A 20,332-nucleotide genomic window follows, 5' to 3' on the forward strand; every position below is an offset into this window, starting at 1 on the left:
ATACTTACAGAAGAACCTGCGTTCTTTGGCACAAGGCCCTTTTTGGGGCCACTATTCAGTCTTATCTTTCTAGACTAGTCTCCTCCTACTTCCTTGTTATACCCTATACTTAGTTTAAGATGCTCATATAATTTTCCAGATGGGACCTTCAAGTGTGAAAGGGGCCCTATAATAAGTATGTTGGGAAAACAGGCCTAAAGCAAGACTGTTCTAGGCAAACCAGTTTGAATGGCTCACCATTTCTCCATAAACACCTATTCCCTTGCCCTCTACTCACTGTTCCCTTAGGCTGGAATTCCTTTTCTTTTTTCTATAAATCTGAATCTTAAACATCCTGGAATTCTTTTTCTTTTTTCTATAAATCTGAATCTTAAACATCTTTTCAAATTCAGCTTAAATAGTGCCATGTCCGTGAAGCATTATTCAAGTAAAAAATCTCTCCTTGGGGCTTCCCTGGTGACGCAGTGGTTGAAAGTCTGCCTGCTGATGCAGGGGACACAGGTTCGTGCCCTGGTCCGGGAAGATCCCACATGCCGCGGAGCAGCTGAGCCTGCGCGTCCGGAGCCTGTGCTCCGCAACGGGAGAGGCCACAACAGTGAGAGGCCCGCGTACAGCAAAAAAAAAAAAAAAAAACTCTCCTTTTCCATCTCCCATATACATGAACTGCTTTCTCATGATGTGGGTTAATTTCTGCTTTAGTGATACACACACATATCCTTTCCCCCATTAGTCACTTGGAGACATCATTCATGTTGGATTCTGTATTCCTCACAGGCCTAGCATTATGCCATGTTCAAATGGAGTTTGTAACACGTTTGAAGAATGAGTTAATTGACCAAACTTGGTAGACTGATGAGTATTTGGGAATGTCAATGTATAAATCATCCATTTTAACGTAATTTAAGTAGTGAGAAAAGTTGGGTTTCCAAGGGCTGAGGACAGAGCCTTGGGTGCCAATATGGCGGTGGAGCAGAGCGGGTCAAGGCATATGTATAGGCTTTGGGGTCCAGCCTGCCTGAGATTGAAATCCAGCTCTGCCAGTTACAGTCTTTGTCATCTTGGGCAAGTTAACCTCACCTCTTAGGTTTCTGCATCTGTAAAACAGGAGTAATCATAGTAACTTCTCTGCAGAATGGTGGTTGAGGATTTAAATAGTCCCAAGCACACAGTGAGCACTCTGAGAAAGGTAGCGGCTATGGTGTCATATGCTGTCTTCATCGTCATAGTACTGTTGCTGAGGGGCAGAAAATACAGATTCAGTAAGAAAGAGAAAAAAAAACATCGTATATTAACGCATATATGTGGAATCTAGAAAAAGGTACAGATGAACTGGTTTGCAAGGCAGAAATAGAGACACAGATGTAGAGAACAAACATATGGACACCAACTGGGGAAAGTGGTAGGGCGGGGGTGTAGTTGTTGTTGGTGGTGGGATGAACTGGGAGATTGGGATTGACATATATACACTAATATGTATAAAATAGACAACTAATAAGAGCCTGCTGGGGCTTCCCTGATGGCGCAGTGGTTGGGAATCCACCTGCCAATGCAGGAGACATGGGTTTGAGCCCTGGTCTGGGAAGATCCCACATGCCGCGGAGCAACCTAGGCCTGTGCACCACCACTACTGAGCCTGCGCCCTGGAGCCCGTGAGCCACAACTACTGAGGCCCGTGCACCTAGAGCCCGTGTTCCACAACAGGAGAAGCCATCGCAATGAGAAGCCTGCGCACCACAACAAAGAGTAGCCCCAGCTCGCCCCAACTAGAGAAAAGCCCATGTGCAGCAACGAAGACCCAATGCAGCCAAAAATAAATAAATAAATTTATTGGAAAAAAGAAAGACCTGCTGTATAAAAAATAAATAAATTTAAAAAAAAGAAAATATAGATTCAACACTGGGACATAACAATTGAAGAGCTGGGAGAAATGCAGCACCAAAATCTTGGAAGATTTTTTCTTCCCTTGATAGAAATAGTCAGCTTCAGAGGGGTCAAAGCCCTGTAAGTCCTGAGTGAAGATGGTCTTCACTTAGTAAGAAGTAACCAATCAGCAGTCTTTTGAGAGAGCATTTCAGTAGAGTGGGCAAGGTATAAGTTAGGTGTCAGAGGACTAAAAAAGTAATGGCCAGAGGAAGGGAAAAACAGCCAAGAGGAAGCGGCAGGAAGATGAGATGCAGCGTCATGTAAAAGATACGTTTGTTTACTAAATTTTTCTCTTTGAGCCACACCATACTTTAAAAAGGAAGGAACCCTGGGGTATGGTAATTCAGTGACCCGTGTGGCCCTTTGGGGGTATGAGGTAAATCATTGACTAAAATTAGTGCTTAATTCAAGTGCCAGTAACCCATGCCAACGGATAAATGAGGACCCTTAAGAACCAACTCCAGCGTGGTGAGCTTTACCAAAAGCAACACAAAAAAACAAAGCTTGATTTTTAGAAAGGATAATTTTTAATTCTTAGCCTGGCACCTTATTATAAGTTGGGGGTGACTATTGCCTGACTTGACCTTGTGATTTGAGGTTCTTCAGGCAGTCATACGCCGAGCCCTCCTTTATACTCACCTTGTTTGTGTGCATTTCATGAAATGTCTGCCTGGGTTGGGGAGACAAGCTGTGACTGGAGATTCTCCTGTGAAGGGAAGCCTAGTGAGCCTAGATGCTCACACCCAGACTCACAAATCTTCCGTGGTGAGGCAGAAAGAGTGCGGGTGTCAGAGGCACAGACCTGGATCGCAGTTCCAATTCCATTTAGTGGCTCTGTGTTTTTGGACAAGTCAACCAGTGTCTCTCTTTTCTCTGTGGAGATTATTATGGCCTTTCATGTTTAGTTGTCTAGTTGTTATACTAAACTGTAACAAAAGAAAAATATAATGGATGATTATTCTTGGCGCTGCCTTTGCCATCAAATACATTGGAATTCTTGAGTTAAAGCTTCCTAAAGTCTCGGGCCTGACTATTTTTGGTTTGGTAGTTACCACTAAAAATGTCAGGCCTTAGCCTTATTGGCACAAGCTAATCCTTTTTGCCTACCTTTGATTCAGTCAACACACCTACTAAGTACCTAGTATGTGTCAGGTGTCATGCTGGGTTCTAGAGACGGGACAGTGAGTCAGACCAACCCTGATGCGGCTTACAGTCTAACAGGGCACACAGATGTGGAACAAGTGATCTGTCACAAGTGACCCATCACAACGGTACCTAGTGTCCTAAAGCAGGGGGCTGTGGAGGCACCTCACCACTTCCCAGTGGGTGGGAAAGAAGGGCAGAGAAGTCTGCAGAGGCTTTAAAAACATTGTCCTCAGACCAGCCGCCTCAGCATCACCTGGAAGCTTGTTAGAAATACAGATTCTCAGGCCTGCCCCAGACCTACTCATTCAGGCTCTGGAAGTGGGGCCCAGCAGCCTGTTTGAACCAGTCCTCTTGGTGATTCTGATGCACATTAAAGTTTGAGGACGACTAGCCTAGAGGAAATAACATTTAAGCTAAGCACTAAAGCTACACCAGTCAATACAGTAGCCACTGGTCACGTGTGGCTATGGAGCCCTTGAAATGTGGTCAGTCCAAATGGAGATGTGCTTTAAGTATAAAATACACATCAGGTTTCAAAGACTTACTAAGAAAAAAGAAAGTAAAATACCTCATTGAGAATTTTATATAGGTCATATGTTAGAATGATAATCTTTTGAACCTAAAGGGTTAAATAAAATGTATTATTAAAATTTCACCTATTTTTGCTGCTTAGTACGGCTTTTAGAAAATTTTAAATTACAAATTTAAAAAAGCCAATTATATGTGGCTTGCGTTACATTTTGATTGGACACAGCTGATCGAAAGGCTAACTAGCAGGCCCCCAAAGCAGGGAGGGACTGAAGTGGGGGTAGAGGGGAGGGGGTGTTGGGTGAGGGTTCTGTGTAGGAGACAGTGTGTGCAGAGGTCCCGAGGCCAGAAAGAACATGGCATGTTCAAGGAAATAAAAGAAAACCAAAGTCTTGCAGGTCACATTAAGGATTTTGAGCTTTGTCCTAAGATCAACAGGAAGTAATCTGAGGGTTTTAAATAGGGTACTCAGTTTTCAGGAAGTTTGTAGCTAATACATGAGGGCAAGAGAGCTACAGCTGAATATTGCAAGGCTCAGAATCAAAGCTCCCCCCACCTGCCCAAAAGATGGTGGGGATGGAGGCATTTGGACAGGAAGTACTATTGAGAGGGAGGGAGCGGGACCCTGCTCGTCAGCAGCCCCTGCCCCAGGATACGAGGCACGAACACCCCTGCTGAAGAGAGAAGCAGACACCTGGGAATAGTTTGGTGTTCAGTTCATTTTCAGCTTGGTTAAAGTTGAGAGCTAGAGGAAACAAACATTCCAGAAGAGTCCAAAGTTGAGTAGGAGTTTGATTACAGAGCTGGGACTCTGCAGGGCACTGGCGAAGTTTTGGTGAAGAGAGGGTCAGGGACAAGGAAGCCTGGCACACGTGGGGATTAGAGGGTCTGTCCTTTGAAAGAGTGTGCTGGACAACCACAGAGGAAGGCTGGGGTTAGAGCCTGGAGGCTTGGGGTCTGACCAGCTCCAGGGGGCAGGAAGGCGGGGCTGGGGGGGGTGGTCCTCATTCACCTGTGGCCTGGAGGAGGTTTCTCTTTAAGTCACAGTCACACACTAGCAGACTCAATCTACCCTCAGAAATGTCTTGTTTAGCTCACATTTTTTAAATGTATTCAAATTAGTTGCTAGTATTTGTATTAGATATCACATAAAATTCACATTTCCAGTTCTTTTGAGAATTGGAAGATTGAGGACCCCAGTTCCTCAGTCTCACAGAGAAATGGGCTGGAGCTAAGTAGCAGCTACTCCCTTCATTTTTCATTTGAGCTTCTAAGAACTGAAATGATCACATTAAAAAAAAAGACATTTACCCTAAAAACAAAACAGAATCCACAGGTTCTGTCTGGTCTGAGTCTTGCATTCTCTCCAGTCTTTGTTTTCAGCAGCCCTGGCTTCTCCTTGTTCTCCAGAAAAGTTCTAGAATGGTACCCTTAGCTCAGCGAGACCAGATTATACAAATGCTTTGTCCATGCACACGAGTTGCTTCCATCAGAAAAGCGCGTGTTCCCTGCAGTTCAGCACTTTTCCTACCACCTTGCAGCCCCACAGCACTGCTCCTCACAGATCAGCCTGAAACTTTAAATGAAACTGACTACAGTGTTATGTTTGTTGACACTTGACATCCAGCTCCCACAATGATTAAATTGTAAAGAATGCAAACTATAAACCTCAACAGCTCCTTTGTGAATATTCAGTAGTTAATTAAATGGCAAAGATCAGTTGATAGCAAGGAGGAGAGAGGGAAGGGACTTTCTGTTGACCTGAGGTAGATGTTCCAGTTTGGTACCTTATCCTGTATTCGCCGTCTGTCCACCGGAGTAAAGCGCAGGTGTGTATTTATTTGTAGAGTCCTTGTGGCTGTAGCACTATTTCTCTGCTCCAATATATATATTTTGAGGGGAAGAAACAGAAATTGTTTTATTTCTTTAAGTAAGCAAATAGAGCAGATTAAAATACTGCAGAGCTTGGTGATAGTTGCCTCAGTGTTCATGATATTATTGCTACATTTTTTTTGTTGCCTCCATATAGTTTTTAATCAAAAGATGATGGAGAAGTGCCTCTGCCTATAATATTTGTCTATCACACCTTCTTCATTTGAAGGGAAAGTAGCTTCATCAGCCTAAGGAGCTTCTTGTTTGACAAGACACAGTAAGGGCTGAGGTAGAGAACAATTGATAACTTCTCTTTTCTCCATCCCCCTTCTCACCACCACCGAAAACAAAACAGTAAATGTTGCGTGGGCATGGATCCAGTTTTTGATGGGCCTGAAACTTCTAGTACTTAGTGGATTGGGGTGGGCCCTTTAAAAAAAAAAAGCAATACAGAAGTGTCTTGCTGATTAAACACACACACACACATACACACACTCTCTCTCTCTCTCTCTCTCAACGATGTGAATTCATTATTTGGTCTCTCCCAGTGCCTTAGAAGGAGTTTGTTCAAGTGAGGGGCCCTGAAACTTGAGCTTCATTAGTTTCATGATTATTCCTCTTCCGGGCACTGGTAATCCCCTAGACAAACACTGCCCAGTTCTTTCATCCCATTCTCTGTTCTGCCACCCGATGCCCATCTGGGCTGAGAATAGAGACATTGCTTTCCCTCTGGAAAGTCTTAGCTCTGCAAGGTACCTTCACCTGAGTCCTTAGCCCAGCTTCTTCCAGTGACCTGATGCTTCCCCACTTCACATGCACTAAATAAAGCGTCAAATTTTATTGATACCTGATGAGAAAGGGAAGTCATAAACCTAACCATTGTAGCCTTTCAGCCACTTGCAAATCACCTCAATCTGCTTCCTCCCTTGGGTCCTCTGTTGGCCCTCCACTGAAATTGGAAGCTTTGTTTTAAAGACATTTTTCCCCCTTGAGAATCTCTAGGAATTACTAAAGGAAGGAAGAAATTAGATCTAGATTCCAATTAACTTTGTCATTGACTGTTATATAACTGTGGGTGAATCACAGTTTAAGTGGGACAGAAAATCTCCAGTTAATGGAAGTTGCCAAGAATGGCAGAAGCCCAGGCCCTGATGTTCATATAATCTGTACTCTCCAGTGTGGAAAGTGCTGGGCTGGAGGTGGAAAGCGCTGGGCAAGTAAACTGAGCAGGGTTTGTCAGTGTAGATCTGTCCACTGCAAGGAGAGCGAGGCAGGCTGATGCAGCCAGCCCGAAGATTCTCCAGGGGACAGAGTGGGCCCAGCAGATCTTTGGGCCGGCAGCTTCACTTAGGAAGTTCAGAAACACTTTAGGGTTGCCTGTCCCTCTTTACTAGAGTCTTCGCCTGCTGAGATGTGGCTGGCATGTGTAGGACAGCTGAAGGGTTGGGAGAAGGAGAGGGGGGCCTCCTTATCAGTGTGCTTCCTCTCACTCCTACAGACCTCCTTCTGGTAATCTGTTTCTACAGGCAGCATCTCTCAGCTGCTTAATTTGATAGCTTGTTTTGCATCCAATTTATTCCTGCCAAAAACTCTATCTTGAGGCAGGTGAAAGATTATTTAGGTGAGTACCATATTGGGTGTTAATGTTGATTTAAATCATTTTAATGTTTAAATGTTGAACCTTAGATTTTCTTGTATGTGATGTAGCCTGTGGCATTGAAGAGCTAGTTGCCACCAATCAATGATTTACATACCAGATGAATGTGGTGGTTTATTGAATTAACATGTTTAATAACTTCAATAATAAGACGAGACTGGTAAATTATTTCTCCACCAGAGGGGGAAACAAAATGAGAAGGGTGCCTTCAGTCTCGAGTCAGCTTCTCAGACCTGGGAGTTCCCAACTACGAGTCATCCTTTTAGACACCTAAAACTCATTCTATTAAATCCTGTCTTCTGTAAGCAGAAACTGCCTTTTTATCTGGTGGAAATGTAGCATGCCAATAGAATGAAGTGTTCTGTTGTTTTATGTCATACAATTAACTTACTACCCAGCCATCAGAAAATTTGTCAACTAACTAGGTTCCCTGTAATTATCTGTAGACTCTGCCTGTATGTGCCACAGTATGTATGAGTTGCCGAATGTCTGATGTCAAAACTGTTCAAGGAATCATTCCAGTGTGTTTTAGAAACTGGCTGTTGAAAAGTTGTGCTTCCACCCCCAGGTAGTTAGTTGAATGAAGAATATAACTTATACTTTTTGTGTCTTCTCTTTCTAGATGTATTGCTGTCACTGAACACTGGCCCATTGGAAAGCACTAGAGAAGCTCAGCCATCAGTATGTCCAAGTACAAACTGATTATGTTAAGACATGGAGAGGGTGCTTGGAATAAAGAGAACCGTTTTTGTAGCTGGGTGGATCAGAAACTTAACAGTGAAGGAATGGAAGAAGCTCGGAACTGTGGGAAGCAACTCAAAGCGCTAAACTTTGAGTTTGATCTTGTGTTCACATCCGTCCTGAACCGGTCCATCCACACAGCCTGGCTGATCCTGGAAGAGCTGGGGCAGGAGTGGGTTCCCGTGGAAAGCTCCTGGCGTCTCAATGAGCGTCACTATGGAGCCTTGATCGGTCTCAACAGGGAGCAAATGGCTTTGAATCACGGCGAGGAACAAGTGAGGCTGTGGAGAAGGAGCTACAGTGTGACCCCACCGCCCATAGAGGAGTCCCATCCTTACTACCACGAAATCTACAACGACCGGAGATATAAAGTGTGCGACACTCCTTTGGATCAGCTGCCACGATCCGAGAGCTTAAAGGATGTTCTGGAGAGACTCCTTCCTTATTGGAATGAAAGGATTGCTCCTGAAGTATTAAGTGGTAAAACCATTCTGATATCTGCTCATGGAAATAGCAGCCGGGCACTCCTGAAACATCTGGAAGGTACCATCTTTATGCTACTACTTACTGAAGGTTGCTACTGGGCCTTAATCTAGAAAGGAACTGGTTTCTAAGCTAATAATGCACAGTTTACGTAATAGACTTTCCTTCCCTATTACCTTTTGTCCTTTCAGTCTTTTCAGGATCCTTTTGTTCTATCAGTCAAAAATCCTGGGCCTTTTACATTCGTGTTATCTGAAGCAGTGATTCTCTAACGTCAGCAAGCATCAGAATCACCTGGTGGGAGGGAGCGCGGGGACCACCACTGGTTTCTGGCCGCACCCTTGGAGTTTCTCAGTCTGTAGGCCTGGGGTGTGGCCCAGTAATTTGCGTTTCTAAGGAATTTTCAGGTGGTGCTGATAATGATGCTTGGGCTTCTCCAAGTGCTTGAGAACCACTGATCTAAAAGATTCTGTGGCTTTTGTTGTAACAGGGTAAGAGGAGGCTAGGGAGGGAAGAAATTTTTGTAGAAATGGTATGCAAGGTAAGTTTTTTTTTCTTTTGAGTCTTTCAAGTTAAGTAAAATCATATAGACTTCAGTTTTGCTCCCGTTCTTCCAACTTTAAACAATCATTGCTGTGTTTTCAGACCTAGGTTTCCTGAATAATTGTTTTGTTCCAGTCTTCTCTTTGTTCCAGACCAGGCTTAGTCATCGACTGGGAGAAAGTTCAGGAGAAGGAAAATAAAAAGATGGCTTATTGGAGATAATTAGTAGCCTTAATTTTATTTTAACTCCTTGATGTTATGTTCTAGAAAGTACTGTGTTGTTACCTTCCTCTTAAGTAACATGAACTAAATGAACTCCTCTGAGGACTTGAGCTCACCAGTTTTGGGCACCAGTGATTGCACAGTGACACCTTCAGGGGGTTTCTCCCTCCCCTCTCTCCCTTCACTAAATAATCCCGGACGGTTGTGCATTTTGAGTGATCCGCTCTGTCTGGTGTTTTCCTGTCTATCGTCACTGTCAGCAGTCAGCCCACTGGCATTAGAATGCATTTCTCCAACATTCCCTTTTCATTCTGCTTTACTTTTCTATATGTGGCTGTGAAAAATGAAAAAGTTGACCTTGCACATGAAATAAGTGAAAATAGGTTATTGTTAACAAAATGAACTGATCTTTATAAGATTTTAATGTAAACCTTTTAGCATGTGTTTTTTTCCCCCTAGTTTTTATAACATGGCCAAGAGCCAAGTCATTACTCATATACCTGACCTCCATTCATTGTGCAGAGATCTAAAATCTACAGGCTTTATCGGCTATTTAAAACATCATTGGCCAGACATGGCACTTGATCTGTTTGTGTATGTGTATATACCTTATTTACTCAACTATATAAATGGTATTATTCTTCCTTGTTCAGAATAGTCATGTATTTGATTAAATATCTATATATAACTTCATCATTACTGGATTTATTATAGTACTTTATTGTTTGAAGAAGAGTTGAAGCTCCTCTTAGGACAACAACAAACTGAAATTCAGAATTTCAAAGTTTCTGCCAGAAGATGTATTCTCTGTCTCCATGCCAATTCCTTTTTTCCAGAGATGGGACTTAGATCTCTTTGTGGCCAGATTCCCTTCCCTCAAGAAAAGGCCATCATCTCCTTCAGGATCCTCTTTTCTTCCCCATCTCAGCTAGGAAATCCTCCTTTTAAAGACAGTTTCCTGCTGGTTAGTACCATTTACCCATCTTCAGGTTTAGAGCACTAAGATTATTCTGCAGCCCCGACCATAGCATATTCTAGATATCCCCTTCCATTAGTGTGTTGGTAACTTAACCACTTGTTACTGTTATTTTTGAAAGAAATAGGAAGGTTTAACAAATGGTGGTGAAGAAGACTGCCACCATTGTAGGGATGCAGGGAAAACTACCTGTCGAGGGCAAGGTAACACATAGAAAAGCTGACTGTCTATATTTGAGGGAGGTTTTGAAACCATTAATAGTTTATTGAAAAACAATCAAATGGTATAGCTGCTTGGGAAAACAACCTGGCAGTTCCTTGACGGTGACACATAGAGGTACCATATGATCCAGCAGGTCCACTCCTAGGTACATACCTGTATTCATTTCCTAGTGCTACCGTAACAAAGTACCCAAAACTGGGTGGCTTAGAAAAACAGATAATTGTCTCACAGTTCTGGGAGCTGGAAGTCCTAAATCAAAGTATTGACAGGGTCCTGCTCTCTCTAATGACACTAGGAGAGAATCCTTTCTTGCCTCTTGTAGTTTCTGGTGTTTGCTAGAAATCTTTTTTTTTTTTTTTTTATGACCACGCTGTGCAGCATGTGGGATCTTAATTCCCTGACTGGTGATTGAACCTGTGCCCCCTGCAGTAGAACCACTGGACCGTCCTTAACCACTGGACTGCGAGGGAAGTCCAGAAATCTGTAACGTTTCTTGGTTTGTAGATGCATCAGTGCAACCCTCCATCTTCACTTGGTGTTCTCCCTGTGTGTCTCTCCTTCTTGTCCAAACTTTCCTATTTATAAGGACACCAATAATATTGGACTAGGGCCTACCCCAAGGACCTCATTTTAACTTGATTACCTCTCTAAAGACCTGTTTCCAAGAAAGGTCACGTTCTGGGGTACTGGAGGTTAACTTCAGCATATCTTTTTGGGGGGAATGCAGTTCAACTCATAACAATACCTAAGAGAAGTGAAAACATATGTCCACACAAAAACTTGTACACAAACCTTCAAAGCAGTATTACTCATAACAGCCACAGCCACAGTGTGGAAGCAACCCAAATGCCCATCAACAAGTGATTAGATAAGTTAAATGCAGTATGTCCATACAATTAAATATTATTCTGCATTAAAAAAAAATGAAGTACTGACACGTGCTATAACATGGATGAACCTTGAAATCATGATTACATGAAAGAAGCCAGGACTTCCCTGGTGGCGCAGTGGTTAAGAATCTGCCTGCCAGTGCAGGGGACACAGGTTCGATCCCTGGTCCAGAAAGATCCCACATGCTGTGGAGCACCTAAGCCCGTGTGCCACAACTGCTGAGCCTGTGCTCTAGAGCCTGCGAGCCACAACTACTGAGCCCGTGAGCCACAACTGTTGAAGCCCGCATGCCCAGAGCCTGTGCTCCATAACAAGAGAAACCACCACAATGAGAAGCCCGCATACCGTAACAAAGAGTAGCCCCCGCTCGCCACGACTAGAGGAAGCCCTGCGTACAGCAAAGAGGATGCAACGCAGCCAAGAATAAATAAGTAAATTAATTTATTAAAAAAAGAAAAGAAAAGTCTGCCCTGTTTAAAAAAAAGAAAGAAAGAAAGAAAGAAGCCAGTCACAAAGGATCACGTATTGTAGGATTATATTTGTATAAAATCTCCAGAATAGGCAAATCTATATAGACAGAAAATAGATGATTTGTTTCCTAGGACTGGTGTGGAGGGGAAGAGGGTGGATTGAAGAGTGACTGCTAATATGTGCAGGGTTTCTTACTGGGGTGGCGAAAATGTTCTAAAGTTGACTGTGGCGATGGTTGTACAACTCTGAACATGCTAAAAGCCATTGTATACGTTAAATGGGTGAATTGTATGGTATGTGAATTATCTCATTAAAGCTGCAAAACAATTTAACCAATGAGATTTAAAGATGAAGGGATTTGACATTGGCCTAGAAAGCAATAGTTTAGGGCAAATACGTGGAAGTGACAGATAACAAAGGAGATATGCATGGATGTGGAGTATAGAATAAAGAAAAGAATTAAAACACAGCTTTGACCAGAAATGTGTTTACAGGGATTACTGAGAAATAAGCAGGCATTTATCCTCAGGCTTCATTTAACTTTTCTTCTGAAGGTCTTTTTTTTTTTTTAATTTGGATGTACAGAACTAAATTAACTTTCAGAGATTAATGAAATAGAAGCGACCTTAAATTATAACTCCTATCCCTATCACTATAAATAGGCTATATAGAAAATGTTTTTTGGGGGTTTTTTTTTGCGGTACGCGGGCCTCTCACTGTTGTGGCCTCTCCCATTGTGGAACACAGGCTCTGGACGTGCAGGCTCAGTGGCCATGGCTCACGGGCCCAGCCGCTCCATGGCATGTGGGATCCTCCCGGACCAGGGCACGAACCCATGTCCCCTGCATTGGCAGGTGGACTCTCAACCACTGCGCCACCACGGAAGCCCCTAGAAAATGTTTTTACTTGGGGGATAATTGATTTAAAGCAGTGGTGTTTATGCTGGAAGAGGTAAATTGTACAAAGAGTAGGAAGTATGTGTAGAGAAAGGTGTGAGGCTGGCAGATGCCTGAAGGAGAGGAGAAGGGAGGTGAATGGGAGGGAGACAGGCAATAGAAATGGTAGGGCTGGTGGCCAGGGAGGATGGCAGACATTCAGGGAAAAAAACTGGCAGAAAAGTCAGAATATACCACTAGGCACAAGCGAATAGCTGGGGAAGCAAATGAAGTGGAGTGAGGATTGCGGTTTGTTCATAGGAAGACATAAGAGTGGTTTGTAGTCTCAGCTCAGCCATCCTGGGGAGGAGAACAACTTTGTTCCCTTTTGGCCTATAGTACCCCCTGGTGGTACTGTTGTTAAGATTCATCAAATTCTTTGATGTTGCTAAGATTCCCTGTACTAACTTCCATGCCTCACATGGAAGAATTACTTCATGTGCCTGAAATAGACTGGACTAGATTTTAGGATCACATCATACATTAGTTGTCATCTTTTGTTTTAGGGGTCCTCTAAAGGCCAATCGCCACTAATAGAATTCTCTTGCAGTGTGTACTGAAGAATTAGATCCAACTATTCTATGTCACAGCTCTAAGAATTAAGCATAAGTCACTTTCCCAAAGATCAGAAGAAATAGTGTATGTTATTTCTCCCATCATTTCTGTTAATTTAGTGAGATTTCAGCCCTTTTAAAATTTATTGTAGATGTATATGCTCACTGGAATAAGAATACTAGCATCTGTCCTCTTTTCTTGCATGTCTAACTTTTTTTAATGTTTATTTTTTATTTATTTATTTTTCTTATTAGTCATCAATTGTATACACATTAGTGTATACATGTCAATCCCAATCTCCCAATTCAGCTGACTACCACCACCACCGCTTTCCCCCCTTGGTGTCCATACGTTTGTTCTCTACATCTGTGTCTCTATTTCTGCCCTGCAAACCGGTTCATCTGTACCATTTTTCTAGGTTCCACCTATATGCGTTAATATACGATATTTGTTTTTCTCTTTCTGACTTACTTCACTCTGTATGACACTCTCTAGATCCATCCACGTCTCTACAAATGACCCAGTTTCGTTCCTTTTTATGGCTGAGTAATACTCCATTGTATATATGTACCACATCCTCTTTATCCATTTGTCTGTCGATGGGCATTTAAGTTGCTTCCATGACTTGGCTATTGTAAACAGTGCTGCAATGAACATTGGGGTGAATGTGTCTTTTTGAATTATGGTTTTCTCTGGGTATAAGCCCAGTAGCTGGATTGCTGGGTCATATGGTAATTCTATTTTTAGTTCTTTAAGGAACTGCCATACTGTTCTCCATAGTGGCTGTATCAAATTACATTCCCACCAACAGTGCAAGAGGGTTCCCTTTTCTCCACACCCTCTCCAGCATTTGTTGTTTGTAGATTTTCTGATGATGCCCATTCTAACTGGTGTGAGATGATACCTCATTGGAGTTTTGATTTGCATTTCTCTAATACTTAGTGATGTTGAGCAGCTTTTCATGTGTTTCTTGGCCATCTGTATGTCTTCTTTGGAGAAATGTCTATTTAGGTCTTCTGCCCATTTTTGGATTGGGTTGTTTGTTTTTTTAATATTGAGCTGCATGAGCTGTTTATATATTTTGGAGATTAATCCTTAGTCCGATTATTCATTTGCAAATATATTCTCCCATTCTGAGGGTTGTCTTTTCGTCTTGTTTATGGTTTCCTTTGCTGTACAAAAGCTTTTAAGTTTCATTAGGTCCCATTTGTTTATTTTTGTTTTTATTTCCGTTACTCTAGGAGGTGGATCAAAAAAGATCTTGCTGTGATTTATGTCAAAGAGTGTTCTTCCTATATTTTCCTCTAAGAGTTTTCTAGTGTCCGGTCTTACATTTATTTGAGATATTTCTTGTTTCTTGAGGTAGGCTTGTATAGCTGTAAACTTCCTTCTTAGAACTGCTTTTGCTACATCCCATAGGTTTTGGATCGTCGTGTTTTCATTGTCATTTGTCTCTAGGTATTTTTTGATTTCCTCTTTGATTTCAGTGATCTCTTGGTTACTTAGTAATGTATTGTTTAGCCTCCATGTGTTTGTGTATTTTATGTTTTTTTCCCTGTAATTGATTTCTAATCTCATAGCATTGTGGTCAGAAAAGATGCTTGATATGATTTCAATTTTCTTAAATTTACTGAGGCTTGATTTGTGACCCAAGATGTGATCTATCCTGGAGAATGTTCCGTGCACACTTGAGAAGAAAGTGTAATCTGCCGTTTTTGGATGGAATGTCCTATAAATATCAGTTAAATATATCTGGTCTATTGTGTCATTTAAAGCTTCTGTTTCCTTATTTATTTTCATTTTGGATGATCTGTCCCTTGGTGTAAGTGAGGTGTTAAAGTCCCCCACTATTATTGTGTTACTGTCAATTTCCTCTTTTACAGCTGTTAGCAGTTGCCTTATGTATTGAGGTGCACCTATGTTGGGTGCATATATATTTATAATTGTTATATCTTCTTGGATTGATCCCTTGATCATTATGTAGTGTCCTTCCTTGTCTCTTGTAACATTCTTTATTTTAAAATCTATTTTATCTGATATGAGTATTGCTACTCCAGCTTTCTTTTTTTTGTTGTTGTTGTTGTTGTTGTTGTTGTTTTGCTTTTTTGCAGTACGCGGGCCTCTCACTGTTCTGGCTTCTCCCGTTGCAGAGCACAGGCTCCGGACGCGCAGGCTCAGCGGCCATGGCTCATGGGCCCAGCCTCTCCGCGGCATGTGGGATCTTCCCGGACCGGGGCACGAAGCCGTGTCCCCTGCATCGGCAGGCGGACTCTCAACCACTACGCCACCAGGGAAGCCCTCCAGCTTTCTTTTGATTTCCTTTTGCATGGAATATTTTTTTCCATCCCCTCACTTTCAGTCTGTATGTGTCCCTAGGTCTGAAGTGGGTCTCTTGTAGACAGCATATATATGGGTCTTGTTTTTGCATCCATTCAGCAAGCCTGTGTCTTTTGGTTGGAGGATTTAATCCATTCATATTTAAGGTAATCATCGATATGTATGTTCCTATGACCATTTTCTTAATTGTTTTGGGTTTGTTTTTGTAGGTCCTTTTCTTCTCTTGTGTTTCCCACTTAGAGAAGTTCCTTTAGCATTTGTTGTAGAGCTGGTTTGGTGGTGCCGAATTCTCTTAGCTTTGCTTGTCTGTAAAGCTTTTGATTTCTCCATCGAATCTGAATGAGATCCTTGCCGGTAGAGTAATCTTGGTTGTAGGTTCGTCCCTTTCATCACTTTAAGTGTATCATGCCACTCCCTTCTGGCTTGTAGAGTTTCTGCTGAGAAATCAGCTGTTAACCTTATGGGAGTTCCGTTGTATGTTATTTGTTGTTTTTCCCTTGCTGCTTTCAGTAATTTTTCTTTGTCTTTAATTTTTGCCAATTCGATTACTATGTGTCTCGGCGTGTTTCTCCTTGGGTTTATCCTGTATGGGACTCGCTGCGCTTCCTCGACTTAGGTTGCTATTTCCTTTCCCATGTTAGGGAATTTTTCTAGTATAATCTCTTCAAATATTTTCTTGGGTCCTTTCTCTCTCTCTTCTCCTTCTGGGACCCCTATAATGCGAATGTTGTTGCATTTAATGTTGTCCCAGAGGTCTCTTAGGCTGTCTTCATTTCTTTTCATTCTTTTTTCTTTAGTCTGTTCCGCAGCAGTGAATTCCACTGTTCTGTCTTCCAGGTCACTTATCCATTCTTCTGCCTCAGTTATTCTACTATTGATTCCTTCTAGTGTTTTTTCATTTCAGTTATTGTATTGTTCATCTCTGTTTGTTCTTTAATTCTTCTAGATCTCTGTTAAACATTCCTTGCATCTTCTCGATCTTTGCCTCCATTCTTTTTCCAAGGTCCTGGATCATCTTCACTATCGTTATTCTGAATTCTTTTTCTGGAAGATTGCCTATCTCCATTTCATTTAGTTGTTTCTCTGGGGTTTTATATTGTTCCTTCATCTGGAATATAGCCCTCTGCCTTTTCATCTTGTTTATCTCTCTGTGAATGTGGTTTTTGTTCCACAGGCTGCAGGATTTTAGTTCTTCTTGCTTCTGCTCGCATGTCTAACTTTCAAGAGTTCATGTATGAAGGCTTCCTGTGGTACTTGACAAATTCTTAACCTAAAAGAAAACATCCTATTGAATTTGGATACTGACTTTCCAAGACTCCAAATATTAAGTGAATCTCCCTTACTTTAAGGGGAAAATATAGATTTTTGTTTTATAGGAAAGATTACTGGCTAATTTATTTGTGTGTATGTGTTTATGGTGTTAAAAAATGTCATAAAATGTAACATTTTAATTGTCAATTTATTTTTATAGTGAATTTATATGACTACACACCCCCCTATTTTCTGGTTAATACCTGTTATCCGTTGCAATTATTAACAGCATCTCCTTTCACTTTCAAAAGTGCCCAGCTTGGAGGATAATATGGTCACGTTATAAGAAAGTTAGCTTTCATCTGTATTAAGAATGAATCTTTGAAATGGGTGTGACCAGATTGCATATTCCCTATAAATATGAAAGTTGCTAAATTCTTTGCATTGATTACAAAAGTAAAAATGCATGTCGTTGTAGACTGATCTGATTCCTAGTCATGTTTTCTAGATATGTTTATGTAAGATTCTCCCATATAAACAGGATCTTTCAAGGAAGTGGGAATTCTTCCCCATATTGTCCTTAAAATGCTTGATAGACTTCAAGCATCTTACCTTCTGCTAGGGAGGAGTGTGGTAACTGATAGAATCAATGACAGCATACTGTCCTATCATAAAAATACTTTATTGTAACTTTGAAGGAAGAATGATGACCCAGTCACATAGCTAATTAAGAAATTGGTCTACCCTGAAGTCTCCAAGTGCCTTAAGATCTTTGACTAAGAGTATACTAGTGTTACTAATTTACTCTAGATTGTATGTACCTCAGCAGTGGAGAGTGTTGTTAGTTCCTTAGATGTTATTTTGTTTCTCAAATATTTGGTGCTGTGATTTTACCCTATAGTCAGTCAAGTCCTGCCTGACACTTCTTCCATTTGTGGGAAAGAAGACAGATGCTGTTGAAGGAAAATGAAACCCAGACAGACCTCAGATGGCTTAGCCATGATCACAATAAGTATTTGGAGTCATGAATTCCGCCTAAACCCAGTTCACTGAGCCTCCACACACAATTACCGCCTGGGCTGTTTTGTTTTAAATTTTTTCTAAAAAGTAGCCCTTCTGTTGATCTATTCTGTTCGGAATAGTACGTTGTGAGAAGCTGAGTCAAGAGTATCTTTGGCAAGTAAACCATAAAAAGGTAGTTTCATGCAACTAATTGAGTCTTACATTATTATTGCTTTTACCTTAACATTGTGGTCTGTGAATGACACTTCCTAGTATAGCTATACCAGGTGGCCCTTTTTTGAGTGCACACTGTGTGCTAAATGCAGTTCTAGGCATTTTGCATATGTATCTTGTTTCTTGTAGGAACTAGAACAAGTCTCTGAACTCACTGGAAAGCTATGGTTCAATATTTTGACTTTGTTCAATACTTTGTTTTACTCTGCTATTTAATGTAGCTAAGTCATGCTTTTTAAATTTCATTTGAGCAATTGTTGACTGTTTGCATTTTATTTTGTTTGTTTTGTTTTTTAGATTCCACATATAAGTGAGATCGTACGGTATTTGCCTTTCTCTGATTTCACTTAGCATAATGCCCTCTAGATCCATCCATGTTGTCACAAATGGCAAGCTTTCTTTTTTTTAATGGCTGAGTAATATTGTATATATGCACCACATCTTCTTTATCCATTCATCAATGAACACTTAGGTTGCTTCCATATCTTGGCTATTATAAATAATGCTACAGTGAACATCGGTGTGTGTGTATCTTTTTGAAAAAAATTTTTCTTTTCTTGGCCGCAACCATATGGCTTGTGGGACCTTAGTTCCCTGACCAGGGACCGAACCCGGGCCCTTGACAGTGAAAGTGCAGAGTCCTAACCAGTGGACCACCAGGGAATTACATGTATCTTTTTGAATTAGTGTTTTTGTTTTCTTTGGATAAATATCCAGAAGTGAAATTGCTAGATAATATGGTAGTTCTATTTTTAATTTTTTGAAGAACCTCCATACTGCTTTCTATAATGGCTACACCAATTTACAATCCTACCAGCATTGCACAGGGTTCCCTTTTCTGCACATTCTTGCCAACAGTTGTTATTTGTTGTCTTTTTGATGATAGCCATTCTGACAGGTGTGGGGTGATATATCACTGTGGTTTTAATTTGCATTTCCCTGATGATTAGTACTGTTGAGCATCTTTTTTATGTGTCTGTTGGCCATCTGTATTTCCTCTTTGGAAAATGTCTATTCAGGTCCTCTGCACGTTTTTTAATCAGGTTGTTTGGTTTTTTGATGTTGAGGTATATTAGTTCCTTGTATATTTTGGATATGAACCCCTTATCGGATATATCATTTGCAAATATGTTCTCCTATACAGAATGCTGCCTTTTGGTTTGTTGATAGCTTCCTTGTCTGTGCCAAAGCTTTTTAGTTTGGTGTAGTCCCATGGAATGCTTTACTTTTAACTTGATAGTAGTTCTTAATCCCTTCAGAATAAAGAAGACTTAAAACAGACATAAGAAATATTATATAGTGAGAAAATTCCTGCTTAAGGGACTGCTTTACTGATTTGTGGCAGCATAAACAATTGCCTAACAAGTCCGGATTACAGCAGGGCCCACCTCTTGCCAAGCACCACCACGAACACTCCTAACCCAGGCGTAGTGTCTAACAACACCCTGTTCCTTAGCACTCCAGACAGGTGTGTGTTTCTTTCTCTGCGGTTGGCGTAGTCACTTCGTGTTTGTTTCCTGCCGGCCCACATTGAAGGAGAAGCCAGGTACTGAACTGAAGCACTGGATGTAGTCTGCATCTTGCCAGCAGAAGTGGATTGTTTAGTCTGGGTTCAAGAAAGGACTAGGCAGGGCTTCCCTGGTGGCGCAGTGGTTGAGAGTCCACCTGCCAATGCAGGGGACACGGGTTTGTGCCCCGGTCCAGGAGGATCCCACATGCCGCGGGGAGGCTGGGCCCGTGAGCCATGGCCCCTGAGCCTGCGCGTCTGGAGCCTGTGCTCCGCAATGGGAGAGGCCACAACAGTGAGAGGCCCGCATACTGCAAAAAAAAAGAAAGGACTAGGCAGTTTCAAGTTTGGAGTAAGAGTGGCATGCAAGACAGACTTGACCCCTGAAGAACTGTGTGCAGCTGCACATGTAACAAGGCAAAGAAGTGACAAGGTGAAATTAGAGACTGGAGGAAAGGTCAGCTGGGACTTGCTGTGGGGATGGGGACTGACCAGTCAGTCACCTTTGGTATTCTGTAGTGGGATATTTTCAGAAGTAGCAGTCAGGCCTGTCTTCTGTGAAGCAAATGCTTATCTAGTGGTGTGGCTAAGCTTTCTCTTATTATAAGTATAATTGATTTATAGAAACCTTCATTTTTAAAAGTTGTAGGCCACTTAACTATAAAATTAGATGTAGAATGGATTCTTCTCTCTACCTTATTCTAAATTAGAGGCCGTTATACTGTCATCATGTTACATGATTCAAATAACCCATTTCCAGTTGTTCCCCAGCCAATCTTTAAGTTGTACATGGATACCATTCAAACCTAAAAGAATTATAATTAAAAATAGGTAAG

At 41.6% G+C, this 20,332-nt stretch overlaps 1 protein-coding gene across 2 annotated transcripts in view; it reads left to right on the forward strand.

Moving 5' to 3' along the window:
* The window catches only part of BPGM (bisphosphoglycerate mutase), a 36,483-nt gene that overhangs the window by 4,391 nt on the left and 11,760 nt on the right, over positions 1-20,332 (forward strand). Inside the window, exons 1-2 of one of the 2 annotated variants that reach the window (XM_079932679.1) lie at positions 6,983-7,090; positions 7,749-8,410. In XM_079932679.1, coding sequence (XP_079788805.1) covers positions 7,810-8,410 — 601 coding nt within the window. In that variant the 5' untranslated portion in view covers positions 6,983-7,090; positions 7,749-7,809. Of the gene's footprint in view, positions 1-6,982; positions 7,091-7,748; positions 8,411-20,332 lie in introns of those variants that run through there. The other variant, XM_079932678.1, reaches the window with a different exon arrangement.

Source organism: Stenella coeruleoalba, assembly GCF_951394435.1.
Source record: "Stenella coeruleoalba genome assembly, chromosome: 9".
In the NCBI taxonomy this organism is placed as follows: domain Eukaryota; kingdom Metazoa; phylum Chordata; class Mammalia; order Artiodactyla; family Delphinidae; genus Stenella; species Stenella coeruleoalba.